The sequence below is a fragment of the Mesoplodon densirostris genome, chromosome 9 (assembly GCF_025265405.1).
Source record: "Mesoplodon densirostris isolate mMesDen1 chromosome 9, mMesDen1 primary haplotype, whole genome shotgun sequence".
Classification (NCBI taxonomy): domain Eukaryota; kingdom Metazoa; phylum Chordata; class Mammalia; order Artiodactyla; family Ziphiidae; genus Mesoplodon; species Mesoplodon densirostris.
In genome coordinates this window covers 45,613,431-45,632,001 of record NC_082669.1, presented here as the reverse complement: position 1 = coordinate 45,632,001, position 18,571 = coordinate 45,613,431, and the positions used below count along the sequence as shown (strand labels likewise).

The following is an 18,571-nucleotide window of genomic DNA, read 5'->3' as shown; positions in this document are numbered from 1 at the left end:
TTCCAATTCTTCCCTAATGTGTCACTTCCTTTCATGCCTCAGCACATGCTCTGATAATTAGTTGGAGTTTCTCTGCTTTTTTAAACCTCATTCAATACTTTCAATTAAAATTACAATTCCACTCCCCTTTCAATACCTATCCACAGGAAGAAGAGTTAAAAGCTCTTGGAGAGCCTTGCATAGATTTTGGTTCAAGATAGTGACATAGGAGGATGCTGAACTCACCTCCTCCCATGGACACACCAAATCTACAGCTACATATGGAATAATTCGCTCTGAAAGAACTCTGTAAACTAGGTGAACATGAACGACCCCTACACATAGGGCAAACAAGAAAAAACCCACATCAAAATAGGTAGGAGAGGCTGAGGCACAAGCTTGCCATGAACCCCACCCCTACTGTGGTGACACACAACCGGGAGGGAACTCACAACTCCCAGCTTCTCCCTGAGGAGCCAGGGGTTTGAATCCTACATACGGTGCCCCAACTTTGAATACTTCCACCTGAGAGATGGGCCCCCAAAATATCTAGCTTTGAAAGCCAGTGGGGCTTGTGTCTAAGAGACCCACAGGCTATAGGGAACTGAGAAACTGTTCTTCACAGGCTCAGGCAGACTCCCTGTGACTAAGCCCCCAGGTCCACTGCAGAGGCAGCAGGTTAAAATCTGTAATGCTCAGGGCTTCCCTGGTGGCGCAGTGGTTGAGAGCCTACCTGCCGATGCATGGGACGCGGGTTCGTGCCCCGGTCAGGGAAGATCCCACATGCCGCAGAGTGGCTAGGCCCGTGAGCCGTGGCTGCTGAGCCTGCGCATCTGGAGCCTGTGCTCCGCAACGGGAGAGGCTACAACAGTGAGAGGCCCGCGTACCGCAAAAAAAAAAAAAAAAAATCTGTAATGCTCAACTTTCAAAATGAGAATATATTATGTATTGCTTATCAGATGTCTGTACATAGATAGAGAGATATAGATACAGGTATACATTAATGTGATCAATACCACAGGGAGGAGATCATGGAGTGATTCAGAATTTTAAATGAGTAAAATGGTTTCTTCCAGGAGAAAGTATGCAACATTTTGTGTAGGAAAGATGTCCAGTCTTTCCATTAAAAAGGACTATCTGCTTATCTTAAAAGCTGTGGCCTGAGGAGCAAGTATCTAATTTAATAGACATCTAGGGGCTGACTGCAATACTCTGCAGAGGCAGGCACCACCTTTGCTCCGTCTCTCCCTGCCTCACTCCAGGTTGCTTAATATACCAGAAAGGAGCTTGCACACAGGTCTAGTGCCCCAGCATTTGCAGCTGGGCCCAGGGGATGCACCCCTTGATTAACTGGCTCTGGTGGCCAGTGGGGTATGTTCTGGGGTCCCACAAGCCTGTAACAGAGAATCCATTCTTAACTGTCTGATCCCCAGGGCACAGCATAGAGGCTACAGACTGAAACACCCAGTGTCTCAGAGAAAGATGCCTATTTTTAGATCATGTACCAACAGGTACCTGAAAGGGTGCCCTACATCACTCATCATCAAGAAAATGCCAACCAAAATCACAATGAGGGGATTTCCCTGGTGGCACAGTGGTTAAGAATTCGCCTGCCAATGCAGGGGACACGGGTTTGAGCCCTGGTCCGGGAAGATCCCACATGCCACCGAGCAACTAAGCCCGTGTGCTGTAACTGCTGAGTCTACACTCTAGAGCCCACATGCCACAGCTACTGAATGAAGCCCACGAGCCTAGAGCCAGTATTCCACAACAAGAGAAGCCTCCACAATGAAATGCCGCACACCGCAACGAAGAGTAGCCCCCACTCGCTGAAACTAGAGAAAGCCCGTGCGCAGCAACAAAGATCCAATGCAGCCAAAAATAAAATAAATAAATTTTTAAAAAAAAAAAATCACGATAACACTTCACACTTGTCAGAATGGCTATCATCAAAAAGATAAGAGATAGCAAGTATTGGCAAGGATATGCACAAGAACCTTGTACACTGCCGATGGAAATGTAAATTGGTGCAGCCACTATGGAAAACGGTATGGAGGGTTTTCCAAAATTAAAAAATAGAACTACCATATTTTCCAGCAATTCCACTTCTGGGTGTACACCTGAAAGAAATAAAATCAATATCCTGAAGAGATATCTGCACCTTCATTTTCACTGCGGCATTATTTGCAATAGCCAAGACATGGAAACAACCTAAGTGTCCGTAGACAAATAAATGGTAAAGGTAATGGTAAAGACAGATAAATGGTATATAAATGGCATATAATATTTTATATATAATTTCCTTTACAACTTATTTGTATACATATATAATCTACCCATTAGAAAGAAGGACATCCTGCCATTTGTGACAACAACATGGGTAGACCTTGAGGGCATTATGTTAAGTGAAATAAGTCAGAAAAGAGAAAGACAAATACTGTATAATCTCACTTACATGTGGAATCCTACAAAATTTAACTTACAACGAACAAAATGGTGGTTCCCCAAGGCCAGGGGCAGGGGGTGAAATGGGTAAAGGTGTTCAAAAGGTACAAACTTCCAGTTATAAGTATAGCAGAGCACAGTGACTATAGTTAACAATGCTGTATTGTATATTTGCTAAGAGAGCGCATCTTAAAAGTTCTCATCTCAAGAAAAAAAATTTTACCTGTGTGGTGATGGATGTTAATTAAATTTATTGCGGTAATCATTTGCAATACATATCAAATCATTATGTTGTACATCTAAAACAACGTTTTATGTAAATTGTACCTCAATTAAAAAGAATCTTGCATACATAATATCCGGAGTAAGTATTTCCCTGCTGTATCATCGTTTGCCATGATATTTGTCTCTCTGAATAGACTAAGCTCTTTGAAAGAACTATGATATTCATTTCTATATTACCTAGAACCAAGCATAATGCCTAAGAGTGAAAGGTACTCAGTACTGTTGGCTGAATAACAACCAGCGAGTAAAATTAGGTCCGTCTAAGTCTGCATACTCATATTTGTGTGTGTGTGTGGGTGGGTATGTGTGTGTGTGGCACTTCCTGCTGTAATGTGGGTGGTGGCATCTAAGGAAACTTCTAGCAAATCACAACCTTTAATCTACAGCTGAATTAAGGATGAAGTACATAATTTAATCTGTATGAATCTCTGTGATAATTTTTATTACAATTTGTCATACAAATATTAGTAATAAAAACAAAAGTAATTATTTATAGGTGGGGAGCACTATCCTCATTTTAAAGATGAAGAAACAATCTTAAAGTGATTGTGATGACTTGATTAAGGTTCCAAGGTAAATAGTAGGTTATATTTTATTTGTGTGATACTGTCCACATTAGTAGTTTTCACCAAGTAGTTCAGTCTCCCCCAATGCTGGACAGACAGAAGGAATGCATTTCTCTACTCCCTTGAAGTTAGATGTGGTCATGTGGATTGCTTTGGCCAAAGAAACGTAAGCAAAACATTACCAGGGAGAAGCCTTAAGAGCTAGCACCCAATGCACGAAGTCTATTTCTCTGTCAGAGCATCTGCCAATTTTAAAGCTGATGACTGCTCCATCTGACTGGGACTTTTGATCAAGGATAATGTGAAATTAAACCATTTGCTGATTCAGATTTGGAAATGTAATAGGAGCAAGAAATAAACTTCTGTTTTGTTAAGCCACTGAGATTCTGTGAATTTTTCAATCACAGTCTAATTTGGTCCACTTTGACCAAAATACTTCACAGAAGTCCTAACTTCACTATTAAAGTTTGTTTGACCATAAAACTTAATTTAAGGTTTTGTGGCAAGTTTGAAAAAGATGTTTAAAAATCATTGAAATGATATATTTTTAGGATACTAAAATAATGGAAACTTAGACATTCATAGTTATTACTTTCTTTTACTACTGCAGATTTAGGTATTGAAAAACTTAAGGTATATGGGCCCAGAGAAGCCACCAACAGGAAATTCAGTCTGAAGGAGTACAACAAATAGGAACTGGAGCCAGAGATGAGGCGAAAGAGATTATGCAGCCAACATACATTCCAGAAATAAAATCTGGGTCAGAGCCAGGAACTGCTGAGCTAATCAATGTGAATCAGAAGAAACAGGGTCGGAAATGAGAGACATGTATTATCTAAAATAGAGTCACAGATCCTGATTTCAGACAAGTGTCAGGGTAAAATCAAGACATTCCCCATAAGCAGTATAGCTGAGGAGTCATAAATCAAAGAACAAAGAACCACCACAGTCACCACCATCACGAGCCTCATCAAAGCAATAACTGATTGAGTCCTGAGCACTCTACAGACCTCTTCACGCTTAATCATCATTGCAATCCTAGGACAAAGGTGAAGAAAATGAGGTGCACATCACAGCACTGGAACTCAAACCCAGTCTAATCTAACACCAAATTATGTGTTCTTAGCCACTATGTTAATTGACTCTGTGCCATTTATTCTTCTGTCTTGTACAAAGAGAGTAATTAAGTGGCTTGGCCTCCCAAAATAGAGTCAGTGTACAATAACAAAGGGCCTAGGACAAAGGTAAGAGCTAATCCCAGTGGGACAAATTAGAAAGAGGGCTAATATGTCATCTAAATTTGCTTAACAATAAATTGAATATGCACAGGGGAGGAGGTCTAGTCTCTCCCTCCAGTCTCCTTAACCCATCATGTGTGGATCAAGCACAAAACACATCTCAAAGACACAGATCATCCATCATGCTAGAGGGTGGGGTTTCTTGGGAGAGAAAAGCTACTTAAAATGGCCAAGCACTTTACCAAATTTTTTATTATAATTGCTTCCTGAGTTTATTCTCCTCTCTTTTCCCTCCTATGTTTTTCATAAGGAAGAGTGAAGGAGGTTCCAGAGACGGGAGAAAAGCAGCGTGGGTAGAATGATGAAAACTGCTCACGGAGGTTGACACAGGATCCCTGCCACATAGCAGGATAAGGGAGCAGAAAGGTGTTCTGGGGCCAAAGCCATAGTTAGAAGCTTTGCTTCTTTGCTTTGTCCTGTGTACAAAAGCCCTTTGAGAGATGGCTGTGGCTGATGGAGATAAGAGGACCTGAATCCTGGGTTCCAGATTCCCCTATTTTAGAAACATGGTTAACAATCTGTTTATTTACAAAGTGATCTCTGTAAGAAATATAAATGAATTACTACTGTTTCGATCTTTGTTATCGCATATTGTGCCATAGCAATAGGCCAGGCAATCTGCCTGACAGAGATCATCTGCCACCTCTAAGGCTTATTGTGAGTATTAAATGAATTAATATTTGTATATTATTTAGAATAGGGTACTAAAAATCGATTATTTACGATAATGATGATTACTGTCTCATTAAATCCTACAACACTGCGAGGCAGAATTCTACTTTTCCAGGTGAGGAAGCTGAGGCACAGGTAGTACATGTAACCTTCCCAAGGTCCCAAGGCTAGTAAGTTAAAGTTGGGGCTGCGGTTCAACACTGTCGAATATTAGTTTGCCTACAAAGCCTGTGCTCTTTCCACTAAGCCACACCACACGTCTCACTTCAATGGAAGAGACTGTACACTAGGTCCAAATATTAGGCATGCTGGTCCTTATTGAAAAGAACAAGTCATCAAATAATTCTGCAACTCTCTACAATGCCAGCTGCTATAAACAGTATGAAATTTATGAGAGTTTGGAAGTGTTCCCACTGTAATAACATAGTATTTTTCAAAAATAATGTATATGCTGTATAACACGCTTTGTATATAGCAAATAAAAAGCTAACCCTAAGTGACGATATGTGGGCAGATAATGAATAACTTGGAAATACTGTGTAGATTTTACATAGAAAATATTGTTATCCATGAAAAGATTCCAGGAAGCAATGACAAACTAATAACGTGATAAGCTCAATTCTCTACACGGCAGGAGTGAGAGCTGTCCATCTTATCACAACAGTTTGGATGACTTTTTATGAAGAGTGGAAAAGAAAAGTATACTCCTCTCCCACAGATCAATGGAAATGCTCCCCATAGAGTGACTCAGCCTGAAACCCTAAACAGGAGCATGGGCTCAGCATGCTGTAGGCAGCCACAGCAGGCTTCACATTAGCTGCCTTCAGCATTTGTGAGGACAACACAGATCTGAGGCTGCCAACAGCACCAGAAGCTTCTACCTTGTGGGAAGAATGTGGTCTTAGAGCAGAAAAAAAGACATTGGCTCTTAATGCTCTAAAATGCAGCACTTTTCAACTTGATCATCAACAATATGTTCAAACAGCCAACATAACACACTCCCTCTCTATTAAAATAATAATCGTAAACAGTTATATAACTTGCAACTCACCAGGCACTGTTCTCATTACTTGACATATATTAACTCATTCAATTTAATCCTTACAACATTCGACATATTTATTATTTTTCCCATTTTACAAGTATGAAAATTGGGACACAGAGATGTTATATAACTTTTGAAAGTCAGACATCTAAAATATGGTAGGACCAGGATTTGAACATAGCTGTCTGATGTGCTACCTGCCTAGCCAGGAATGCTGTGCCAACGTCACTCTATTTTCCCCCCAATTAACTATGAGGAAAGCCTAGAAACTGAAACAACATGTATAGTTACAGGGTGTAATGGACTAAAATTTGTGTCTCCCCTAATGCATATGTTGAAACCGTACCTCGCAATATGAGGGATCTTTGAGAGGTAAATAGAATTAGATGAGGTTCTTAGGGTAGAACCCTGATGAACTGGATTAGTGCCCTTATAAGAATCCCAGAAGAGCTTACTGCTCTTCCTCTTGCTCCTTCCACCATGTGAGAATACAAGAAGTTGGCAGTTTGCAGCCCAGAAGAGGACCTTTACCAGAATCCATGCTCGCACCCTAATCTCAAACTTCCCGCCTCCAGAACTATGAGAAATAATTTTCTGTTGTTTATAAGTCACCCAGTCTGTGGCACTTCGTTACAGCAGCCTAAACAGAATATGACACGATATATTGTGGCACTTGTGGAGAGAACTCAAGATCAGATAACTTGAGAAAAAGATCTTTATGGTATTATCTAAGTCCAACACTGAATGATTTGGTTTTGTGGGGTAGGGGTTTCATGAACTCATTCATCTCAACCAAGAATTCGACGACCCCACCCCACTCCCCAAAAGCGTATAGAACACTTATTTGAAAAATATCACATATAATCTTAGCATGCTGCAAATTTAAACTTAAATTAATAACTTTTTAAAAATTTAGTCATTTAATACATATAAACAATTTCTTATTGAAAGTTACAAAACAATTAAAATCTAATATATCACTTTTCTAATAGACTACAGAGGGGTGTCACTTTGCCAACACTGCATTGCAACATGAAAAATCTGGTCCTTAAAATGCTGCTGATAAACTGATCACATGTACTGAATAGCATGGAAAATATACCACTTTTATAATCTTCAGGATAATAAGTTTGTTTCCTGTTATGTTTTGACAATGGCAATTTACTACACAAAAATCCATCCTAATCATAATATTCTTTGCTATTTAATTATACAGGAAACTTCTTAGAGGATTTGGTCTAACACTCTTCATTGTTGCCTTGGTTACTTAAAAAAGAGTAGCAAGTCTAATGATCATGGAATCAGCACTATTTATGTCCTTCACAGTTAACATGTCTTCTCATGAGACCCATTTTAATAATGTTCTTATACTCACTGTGTCACTACTCACTACGAATTTATTGAATGCCCATTAATCTTTGTCTCAAGAGGTTAGAACTTTTACATTTATGACAATTTTTATTACCACTTGTCTTAGGTATTTCTGCAAATCTATTACTAAATCAAACATTTTAATGATGGAATTAAATGTACCTCCATAATTCCTTAGCCAGTAAAATAAAAGTAGCAGCCTGTAATATATTTAATACTTTAGTACTAAATTCTGTTTATCAGTTCAAATACAATTTGAATATCTGAGCAAAAGTTATTGTAAATAATAATTTAGCTCTCATGGCAATAATTTATCTATTTTATACTAGTGCCTCCACAGGCATGTTTCCTGTAAGTACCCAAACACTGGAAAATATCTTTTAATAATCCAGCTAAATTCAGCATAATCTAAACTAAACCATTATGTTTATTTTACTTGGGAGATTATGTCACCAAATTCCCCTGTCCTCCAAGTCAAATTTTTAGAGCTAAATTTTAGAACTCTGTCTCTTTCTGCCTCTCTCTCTCTCTCTCTCTCTCTCTCTCTCTTTCTCTCTCTCTCAATTCTCGTATTTTATTATTGCCCAAGTTCTCTTCCACTAGTTTTAATGATGTAATATTTGAATCTATGCTTTTCTGGTCATCATTCTCCATCCACGTTTTTTAGTCTATTCCAGTAGCCCACTGGCCTAATTTCAGTCTCTTTGTCACATATACTATTTTCGTATTTGTAAATTAAGCTTCTTGGAGCATAGCATAGTTCATGTCGCCCTACACTTAACAGTCTACAATTACTCTTCACTGCCTAACTCAAGTTGAGCGTTGTATATTTAAATTCTATCTCATTTTTATAGCCTTACCTCCACTTACTCCCTTAATTTGTAGTGTGGCTAAATGTAGCTCATCTCACTTCCTCAAATATATGCTAAATTTTTCTTTTCATTGATATCATTTTTTCTGCATTTACCATGAAGTTTTTTTTTATGATTCATTTCAAATTCTACTTCTTCCATGAAGCCTTCCCTTTTTCCATCTCTAGCTGCATACTATTGCCCTACAGATCCCTAAACTTTGCTGGTAGTACTTAGATATTTCACCTAGATATCATTTATCCTAGAGTTGCTTATCCACTAGTTTCTAGCCTTCATTAAACTGTAAATTCCAAAAAGGGAGGGTCCATATCTGTTCATATTTGCATCTCCTACAGCACCAAGCAGAATACTCTCCCTAAAGATGTTCAGAAATATTTACTTAATTATTGGATATATCACAACAGTAAAGAGCATACAGAAATTACAAAACATAGGTAAATCATTTTTTAGCCAGTTTAAAAATCACTGAGTATAAACATGCAGACAAGAATTCAGCCATTCTGGGATAAATTGTCTTCATACGATAAGTAGATGAATTGTGCTTTCAGTGGCTCAAAACAGTTTTTCAGTATAAGGACCACATTCTGATGTCAACAATTTCTGATCCTCCCCTCCATTTGATAGTTGCTGTATTTTTATCATTATTGATGGAGAAAACTTACAGGTTACATGGGTTTGCATCTTCCTTACAAATACCCACCAGCACTCTGATAACCTCACCCAGAACACTTCAGCTCTCCAGTTAGGAAAAGTCTGGAAAACCTATGAAATTGGCCTCTTCAGACGATATACATTGTTTATTAATGTTCCTGACTTATACTATGTACCCTGTAAATGTGAGTGTTATTATTCACTCACATATCTATTTCTTATTATTCCAATCCTCCATTTGAGTTTAATCCTTTTCTCTGCCTCCTTCATAATATGATTCAGTTCACTTCTGACACTTCTCTCCTACATGCCCCAATTCTGTGCATAAGCATCTCCAGCTGTTCCAGTTTTTGCCTCTTTCACTATTGCGTGCTATTGGTTCTTTTTTTTTGCTTTCCACTTCTTGCATTTTATTCTCTAACACTCACCATTCTTATTACATTCCCTGCATATTATTTTTTCTCTACTCATCATGCTCCCAGCCTTTTGCTCCCTCCTATTTATTAGTTGCTTCATTTTCTCTCTTCAATACCTTGACACAGTTGCTACCCATATTTATTGTTGAAACTCAATTTGTGAAACAGATGTATTTTTGAAAATCCATGGTAAAAACAATAAATAAATACAATTTTACTGTTTATGTGTAAAGAAGCTTACGATATTTAAAAATTGCATCCTATAAAGTGAATCACCATGGCCTATCTTTTGTATCAGTACACACACTAAACAACGTGGTGTAAGATCCTACACCTTCTCTTTCTTTTACAACCTCTAATTTCAATGCCATGATGTATCTATGACTCCCTACTCCCAATCTTTATGAAATGTTATGCAGGAAAAAAAAAAATCTCACTTTTCCCCTTACTTCTGCTTATCCTTCTTCTTGGTTACAGACTCACCAGTCTCCATTCTCCCAAACCATCTTATCCTTTGCTTCACATCTATTACGGCGGGAGTGTTTCCAAGTTCACTTTTGCATCTAAAGTTCTAGTTCTTTTTCTTCGAGATCTAATGTTCGATTTAAGTCTACCTTCTCCTTTTTCTCATGCCAAACTGGTAGTCTCAAGTTCACTTACTTGAAAACACAGAAGACACACCTGTATTTATCCCAATGCTGAACGGGATTTATAATCTGTTTTGGTAAGTAAATAATAACGTTGTTTAGTGCAAAAAGCAAGTCAAATCATATTATCAATATGAATACTTACATTCAGCGTATTTCTGAAGCTGGGAAAATTCTGAGGGGCTGAGATGGGCCCATTTTTCCTGGTTTGTCATGGTGGTGGTGAGGAGATCTCTTACATACCAGGTGAGAAATTCTTTATTCAGATGTTTGGCAGAATTTATGCTTCAAAGTTTCCACATGGCATGTTTCATTATAAAATACCTCAAGCTTTCAAAATATGCAATCTGTCAACATGAGACCACTGTGGATATGGGTTTGTAGTTTCAATAAGGTATTAAAGCACTGCAGAAAGAAAAAGAAAGATTGAAAGATTAGTATCATTAAACAAAGAAAAAATTGACAAGTTATAGAATGTTAAAGATTTTTAATCCTTAAATAATATATTTCAGTTATTCTATTTACATAATAATGTTTAATTGCTCACTCTAATGGCATTTTATACACATTTTCTAACACCAAATCATAGAAGAAATATGATTAAAAATAGTGTGAAGAAAATTTTATAAGGTCTAGTTTCATACAAGTAGACTTTTTTGTTGTTCAGTTTAAACTCCACATTCCAAGAGCAAAGAAGGGTGTCATTTTTATCAATCTAAACTTATCAATTTTTTAATATCTAAACAAATGTTATGTTTAGACCCAGATTATTAAATGAAGCTAAATAAGCTCTAAAGTTCCCTAAATATACAGTCTGCTAGTCTACTAGATTTCCAACAATGGTTTGGAATGGTCATCAGCGGTAGCACATATATTTGCAATTATGCAAATCAATTTAGGCAGGTTATATAAATTGGGTTTTTTTCCCCTAACAATTAAAAAAACCCAATAATTTTAATTTTACCATCTGTAAAAATGTCAATAAAATTTACCAAATTAAAGCAATTCCAAATGTCTGACAGACTTTCATAATTATAGTAGATGGAACTACTGTGAATCACACTTAAAAATAAACCCCTAGGTTGTCATGGACCTACATTCACTGCTACATCTATAAAGGCAAACAAAATGAAAAACCACCTGGTTTCAACTTTTTATCAGAGACAGTAATCAATTGCTCAGTAACAAAGCAGACTGGCACTGTAATCATTACAGAAACTAAAATATTTAGAAACAATTACTCAGATAATTTATGAAATTAAATGACTGGAAGGATTATGCATATAGATGTCATTACCTAAAGGCACGGTACCTGTATTTGGCATTAGTGCCTAACCTTGTTTCGACATCTATTTACTGTTCTCTATCAATCCCACAACCTCACTGTCATATTCTGTCATCTTATCCTTAAGAGAAAAAAAAAAAAAAAAAAAAAAACTCTTCTTGTTGGTCTCATCTCTTCAGGGTTCCTGCAATCAGTTTTACAAGGTGGTAGTTGGCTTTTTAAATGGAAAAAAATGCAGATACTGATGCATTAACAGAGGCCAAATTGCTAGGTCTTTTTTCCTCCCAGGGGATGCACTTACATCACAACCATGACTCTGTGGAAGCAACACAAACTAAAAGGAATAAGAACATGTGATGGATATTTCTTTGTGCTTTCCACGCAGTTTCTTCCTGCTGATTTCATCCTTCACATGGATTTCATCCTAATTCTTTGCTTCTCTCCAGTTACATGCCATTTTGGTGGGACTATAAAACAAGGTGTTCCGTTCTCTTCTATCCAAAGGGAGGCAGATGATTCGGTCCCATTTTGATCATTAGACTCCATCTCACGGGGCTTTAAATGTTGAGTGGAGTTATTCAAGCACAGTGTGAAAATAGCTCTGGTCTAAATGATTACAGCAAAAATAGGATACCTGTCCCTGTCTAAGCCTGACTCTCCAGGTATCTTGTCACTTCTAGAAGTAAGTACCATTATTTTAATAAGGGATTAAGTGGGCCAGAATCAGTTTCTGTTGCCTGCTATCTAAAAATCTAAACTGATGATAATAGCGGTTCATTTATTCATTCAAAAAAAAAAGTGTTTATTGATCTCCTATGTGCTAGAAAGCATTCTAGGGACCGGAAATAAAACAAAGATCAAAACACACAAAAGATGAAAATAAGGCTAATTCCAACAATGTGTCAGTTTTACTGAGAGCTTACAGTATGCATGGCATTCTCCTAACAGCATTTGTGTTGGATCATTCAATCTTCACCAAACAGCTCTGTGAGGTGCTAATAGTGTCCCATTTTGACAAATAAAGAAACTGACACCGGGTGATTAAAATCTGATAGATATGACAGAGACTGCTAGAAACCCACCCAATATCCATTCTTTCTTTCTTCCTTGGTAACAGAACCCTAATTTATTAAATGAAAATATATCCATCTAAACAACTATATTCCTCAGGTTCTTTGCATGAAGTGGCCAGTGAGATGTAAGTGGATGTTGGGTGAGATATATAGGAAGGTTCTATTTGCGGAAAGAGCTAGCTAGCTTTTAATTTTCTTTCTCTTCCTCCAACTTCTTACCTGGAATGTTGACATACTGGCTGTGAATTCAGCAGTTTCTGATACTAGTGAGATAACTTTTAGAATGGAAGCCACGTGCTAAGAATGAGAGACTCCCATAAAGTAGACCAGGGGTAGGCAAACAGCTGACTGCAGTAAACATTGGCCCACAATCTATTTTTGTAAATAGTTTTATTGGGATACAGACACACCTATTAGAGAAACCAGTAAGCAGCCAATTTTTGAAAGGATTTCAATGTCAAACAAAGAGGGTTGGGAACTATTCTAAAGATAGTAAGGAGCAATGAAAGAACACAAAAAAGGCCAGAAACCAGATTACTTTGGGAAAATGTCATTTTGGAAAAATATCAGTGTCTTCATTCAGATTCTTTCTATTTCACTTGGATTGTGATAGCTTCTTAACCAGCCCCCTGAGCTCTCTCCTTTCCTTAACATGGCCTACCCCTTACTGCTCATGGGTAGTCATGAACTGAGATGATTCCAGAGGTCTGTCTGATAAATTACCAACAAGTTAATTAATAAATTAGAATAGTAATTCGTTACTTAATTAATTATAGTTTTCCACCTGGCTACCTGTGCTGAAATTTATTAAAATTCCCCAGTTAATTTAGTGTAAGAAACTCAAATTTAAAATGACTCGTTAACTGACATCCTTCAGATCTTGAGATGAATGATATCTTCTCAGTAAAGTCTCACCTGGCCATTCAATTTAAAATTTAACATTCCTACACACCATCCCTCCATCACACTTTTGTTTTGAATATAACATCTTATTATCAAATATTTAAATTATTTATATTATTTAATATTTGTCTCCTCACACTAAAATTAGGGGTAACATAAGTGGTTTTAAGCCCTGATGGGATTCCACAAAAAGAACAAAACAACTAAAAATACATATTGAGTTTGCCCTTGATATTCATCTGAACGTATATGTTAGATTTTGTGCCACCATCCTCTCATGGGCTCTAAGATAGACATCCCATGAGAGGAGGGATTTTTTTCTGTTTGTTCAGTGTTATTTCCCAGTGCTTGGAAGAGTGCTTGGTATATATAAATATTTATAGAATGAATTCACTTAAAGGCTTTTTTCATAATGAAAAACACGGGTAGGAGAGTTAGAAGGAGCCCCTGAGGTTGATAAAGAGAAAATGGCTCATAAGGAAGGAGTCAGGAACAGAAGTCATTATGGGTTTCACTTTCCTGAGAGGCCTCACCCCTTCCCTTCAACTGAATGGACATAAACAAAAAAAGTTGTGCTTAGAGATATAAAGCTTTTACAGTTGAAAAAGAAAAAAGCTTTATTTCACAGAGTTTTTATGTTGGGTTGTGAAATATAAAACTGACTTTGTATAAATGAGAATCATTCCCAAGGAATGCCGTAATTGTCAGTTAAGCAATTTATAATAACACTTACACATGAGCATCAGGACAATATTTAACTTATTTGTAGATATTTAACAAAAACACTACTTAGCTTTCCTTTTTTAGCGTGATCTTGTCGACGTAGGTCTTTACTTTTTGTATCAGGAACAGCATTTCTGGATTGATCTAATGCATTTGCATTCTAGCAAGAGGTATTTAGAGAGTAATGGCATCCCTGAACCACGCACAGTAAATTCTCTGGTTCTTAGATTTGGTTAATTCCAACACCCATATGCTTTGAATAAAACTTCTCATCCCTCTCCTAGTGGGTGCCTGGAAGCCTTTGGTTTCTGACAATTCTGGTAGTTCTCATCATAAGACATGCAGCCAGATAAGAAAACAATTAAGGGTGGGGCACAAATGGAGAAGGTTCTCCTAATCAAATCTTTTAAACTAGTTGAACTAACATATCATAAGTCTGTAAAGAGAAATGTTGCATGTGTAATATTAAATCAAGAGGCACAGCTATTTTCTATGCCTCAGAAGGAGACAGGAATGATGGCAACATTTCCTTATAGTCTCTGCCTCTTTATAAATGTATAGACAGAAAATGACAGGATTCAGTTGAGATTCCCTATGATGCTTTCACAGACTTCCTGTTCCTCTGCAAGGGGTTTTCTTTAGGCATATAAAATGAAAGCCAAGAAGACTCCACCTCGCTGGCTGTTGGAATGCATTCTCATCTAGTGAATGGGTGTGCCACTTCAGTTAGTTGGTGGAAGGAAATAATTATATTGGAGGAGTTGGAGAAGGCTCTTTGGCCTACTGTACCTGGACTAAAACACAGTCTCCAGAGTTAGTAAAGGAAATCAATTACCTCATGAATAAGGTACAAGCAATGTCTAGATAAATGGATGTGGCTGGTTGGATGCACTGTATGTTAGTCTCATTAAGTGTAGATTTCTAAATATTTATTCAAAGTCAGCATGTGATGACTCCAATCATTGAATAAAGTTAATACACATTAAGGCACACTGAAGACTCTATGTAAATGAATTTAAGGTATTATGATGACTGAAAATATTTACTGGGTCTCAAGGGTCGTAAATCCCAAAATATAAGGTAACCCGTGGAAAAATCACAGAAGTGACAAAGGATGAGACCCAAAATATCAATCACAGAACCTCTGAAAGAAAAATAGGATGAAATTAAATGGAATATTACTGTTATCACTTGATTTATAATTATTTGTTCATTTATCCATGAAAAGAAGTCTAAATTGAGACCCAATGACATGCTAGGGACTGAGCCAAGTGCTGGTGATGTAGTTATAAGTAAGACAGTTCCTGGATCTTGTTTGGGGGAAGGATCCACATTAAACAAACCAACTACACAAATAGATAATTATAAACTGTGATAAGTTATATGAAATACAGGTAATAGAATTCTATGAGAGTACAAAATACAGCCCTGATTTAGATTAAGAGATTCAAAGTGCAATCCACAGAAAAGTTTTATTTAAATTAAATCATAAAAGTTGAGTAATAGTTATAAACTTGAGTGAGAGGAACATTCTGAGCAGAATCCGGAAGTGAGGAAACAAACAGACAAAAAAATAGAAATATTAGAAGACCTCCAGAGAAGGCAAGTATGACTGGAGCCTGGTGAGCAAGAGGGAAAGAGGCACATGATTAGACCACAGAAACAGGTAAAAGCCACATTATGGACATTCTTAGAGGCCATATTGAGGATTTATCTTAAGTAAATTATGAAGCCATTGACATATTCTGAGGAGCAGATAAACATGGTCCACATATATTTTAAGAGGTTTTTTTCTAATCAGTGGATTGGAAGGTGACAGGAATGGAAGTGGGAAGGCCAAATAGGAGGCTATTCCAGTAACTGGATGAGAGCTGGTAGTGGCTTTAACTAGGAAAGTCAGAGTAAAGATGAAAGTAAAAAGCCAAACTCAAGATACATTTCTGTAGCCAGATCTGATAATGAATAGGATACGTTGTATGCAGGATGAGGGGATCAAGAATGGCTCCTATAGTTTTGGCTTGAGCACAGGGTACAAAAAAGGTGGAGTTTAAAGTTCCCAAATACTGGGTTTCCCTGGTGGCACAGTGGTTGAGAGTCCGCCAATGCAGGGGATACAGGTTCGAGCCCTGGTCCAGGAAGATCCCACATGCCGCGGAGCGGCTGGGCCCGTGAGCCACAGCTACTGAGCCTACACTCTAGAGCCTGGGAGCCACAACTTCTGAAGCCTGCATGCCTAGAGCCCGTGCTCTGCAACAAGAGAGGCCACCGCAATGAGAAGCCCGAGCACCGCAACGAAGGGTGGCCCTCACTCGCCACAACTAGAGAAAGCCTTTGCACAGCAACGAAGTCCCAACTCAGGCATAAATAAATAAATAAATAAATTTTAAAAATAAATAAATAAATAAATAAATAAATAATAAAGTTCCCAAATACTAGAACAGTACCAGGTGTGAGAAGAATAGAAAAATCAGTATATTTGTTTTGGGATGTGCTAAGTTTATGAAGAGACATCTAAGTTTAAAGGATTAGCAGTGACATAGGCCTAGGGCTAATAAGAGAGGCAGAGTATGGTATTGTGAGTTGTCTGATACAGATGATGTTTAAAGACGTGGAAGAAACACATAAGTTTGCCTGATATGGCAGCCATGAAGCTGTGCTACCTAGCTCTGCCTTCAAGAAAGAACTTGCATTCAGCTGCAAAGAGTACAGATAACTGACAGCTTCGAGCTCTTTTGCCTTTAGAATACATTCAGCTTTTGAACCAAGGTCCTACTCTTCACAGGTACAGGTCAATGATTAAAGATGATGGATGCATGAGGGTCATGCCACTTTTGTCCAATGGGGGAATCCTTTAATGATCTATATTTGCTCCAGAACACCCCAATGGACTGCCTGAGACTCTGTCATGTCTGCATTATAATCTGCAGCTTTTCATCACCAACCCTGCATCTCCCACCTTCTTTCTTTTCCCAGATATTAGTTCTGCCTTGTTGTCTGAAGGCTCTTTTTGCCTGATCCTGCTTTTCTTCCTTTTTATCTTTCACAGGAATAATTTCCGGATAAGCCTTTGTATCTGTAACTCCACCTAAGTCTTTGTTTCCTGGTGAAGGATCCCATGTGTCAGGATCCCAACAGAAAACAGACGGTACCCTTAAAATGAATAAGTAGGAGTTTAATAAAAGGGTTATTTAGGAAGTGTGGACAGAGGTTAAAAGAGCTAATAGAAGCTGATGCAGTATCCTGATCTAGCAAAAGCTGGGAACTTACTGACCCTAAACCTGAAAGGACTAGGGATGTTGCAGCTAAGAAACCCCAGAGTACACAAGATCATTTGATAGGAGCCATGGACTTAGGTAGCCAGATGTATCCCTCTTTGAATGACTTAGCTGGGCAGGAGATGGGAAAATAACTTCCCTCATCCTGTCATCTTCCAACTCTCCAAAATCCTTCAGTGCCTCTCACTGACCAAACCCAATCGTAAGCCAGAGGGCAAAGACAGCCGTTGGTGCAGTCTATATAAAATTGCACCATGAGTCACAGAGCAAATGGGAAGAGGATAAATAGGGAATCTGAAGGGACAAATATGAAATATTAAGCACATCTGCAGAAAGTGTGTGGTATGAGAAAGTGTGCCCAGGACAAAGCTCCAAGGAATTCCCATATTAGCAATTAGAAGTGGAAAAACACTGGAGGAAAAAAAAAAAAAAAAAAAGAAGAAGAATATGGTGTCAAATAGACTACAGAAGAGGAAGAAAGGAATCCTTTAAAGAGAAGATAGAAGACACTTTTCAAAAGTTGCTGAGTACTTAAATAAGAAGATAATTGAAATATCCAAAAGCAACATGGTGGTCACTGGTGACCTTAGCAAAACAATTTCTCTGAGGCCGAGAAAGCCAAATTGGAATGGGTTGCATGGTAGAACTGAGTCTGGGAAGACTGTGAATATCATCAACTCCTTGATAAGTGTGATTGTGAGGGGGAGTGGAGAGCTAAAAGTAGCAATGGAGAGAAGAATATGGACAAGTTCTGAGCTGTCTTTCCTAGGTAAAGCAATTCACTTAACCTATCTAATTCCTTTTTCATGAAAAGTAGATAATGCCGCCCACCTCCCAGAGGTATTAACATTTAATGAAATAACATGTGCACGATGCATAATAAATAAAAGATTCTCAATAGAGGTTATTTTCTCCTTGCTTTTGTAACTAAGGATTTAAGATATATCTATAGTATTTAATTTGAATATATATATATAGTATGCATATGGGGGAAATAGATTAGAAGTCTACAAACCTTTCAGAAGATTATGGGGTGGCTTAATATAAGATTCATAATTGTGTTAG

General features: G+C 37.7%; 1 protein-coding gene across 6 annotated transcripts in view; it reads right to left on the bottom strand.

The window, feature by feature from the left end:
- The window catches only part of DGKB (diacylglycerol kinase beta), a 653,248-nt gene extending 642,786 nt beyond the window's left edge, over positions 1–10,462 (bottom strand). For all 6 annotated transcript variants that reach the window (XM_060107578.1, XM_060107580.1, XM_060107582.1 and 3 more), the window contains exon 1: positions 10,393–10,462. In XM_060107578.1, coding sequence (XP_059963561.1) covers positions 10,393–10,462 — 70 coding nt within the window. The remainder of the gene's footprint in view (positions 1–10,392) is intronic.
- Between the last annotated feature and the right edge of the window lie 8,109 nt (positions 10,463–18,571).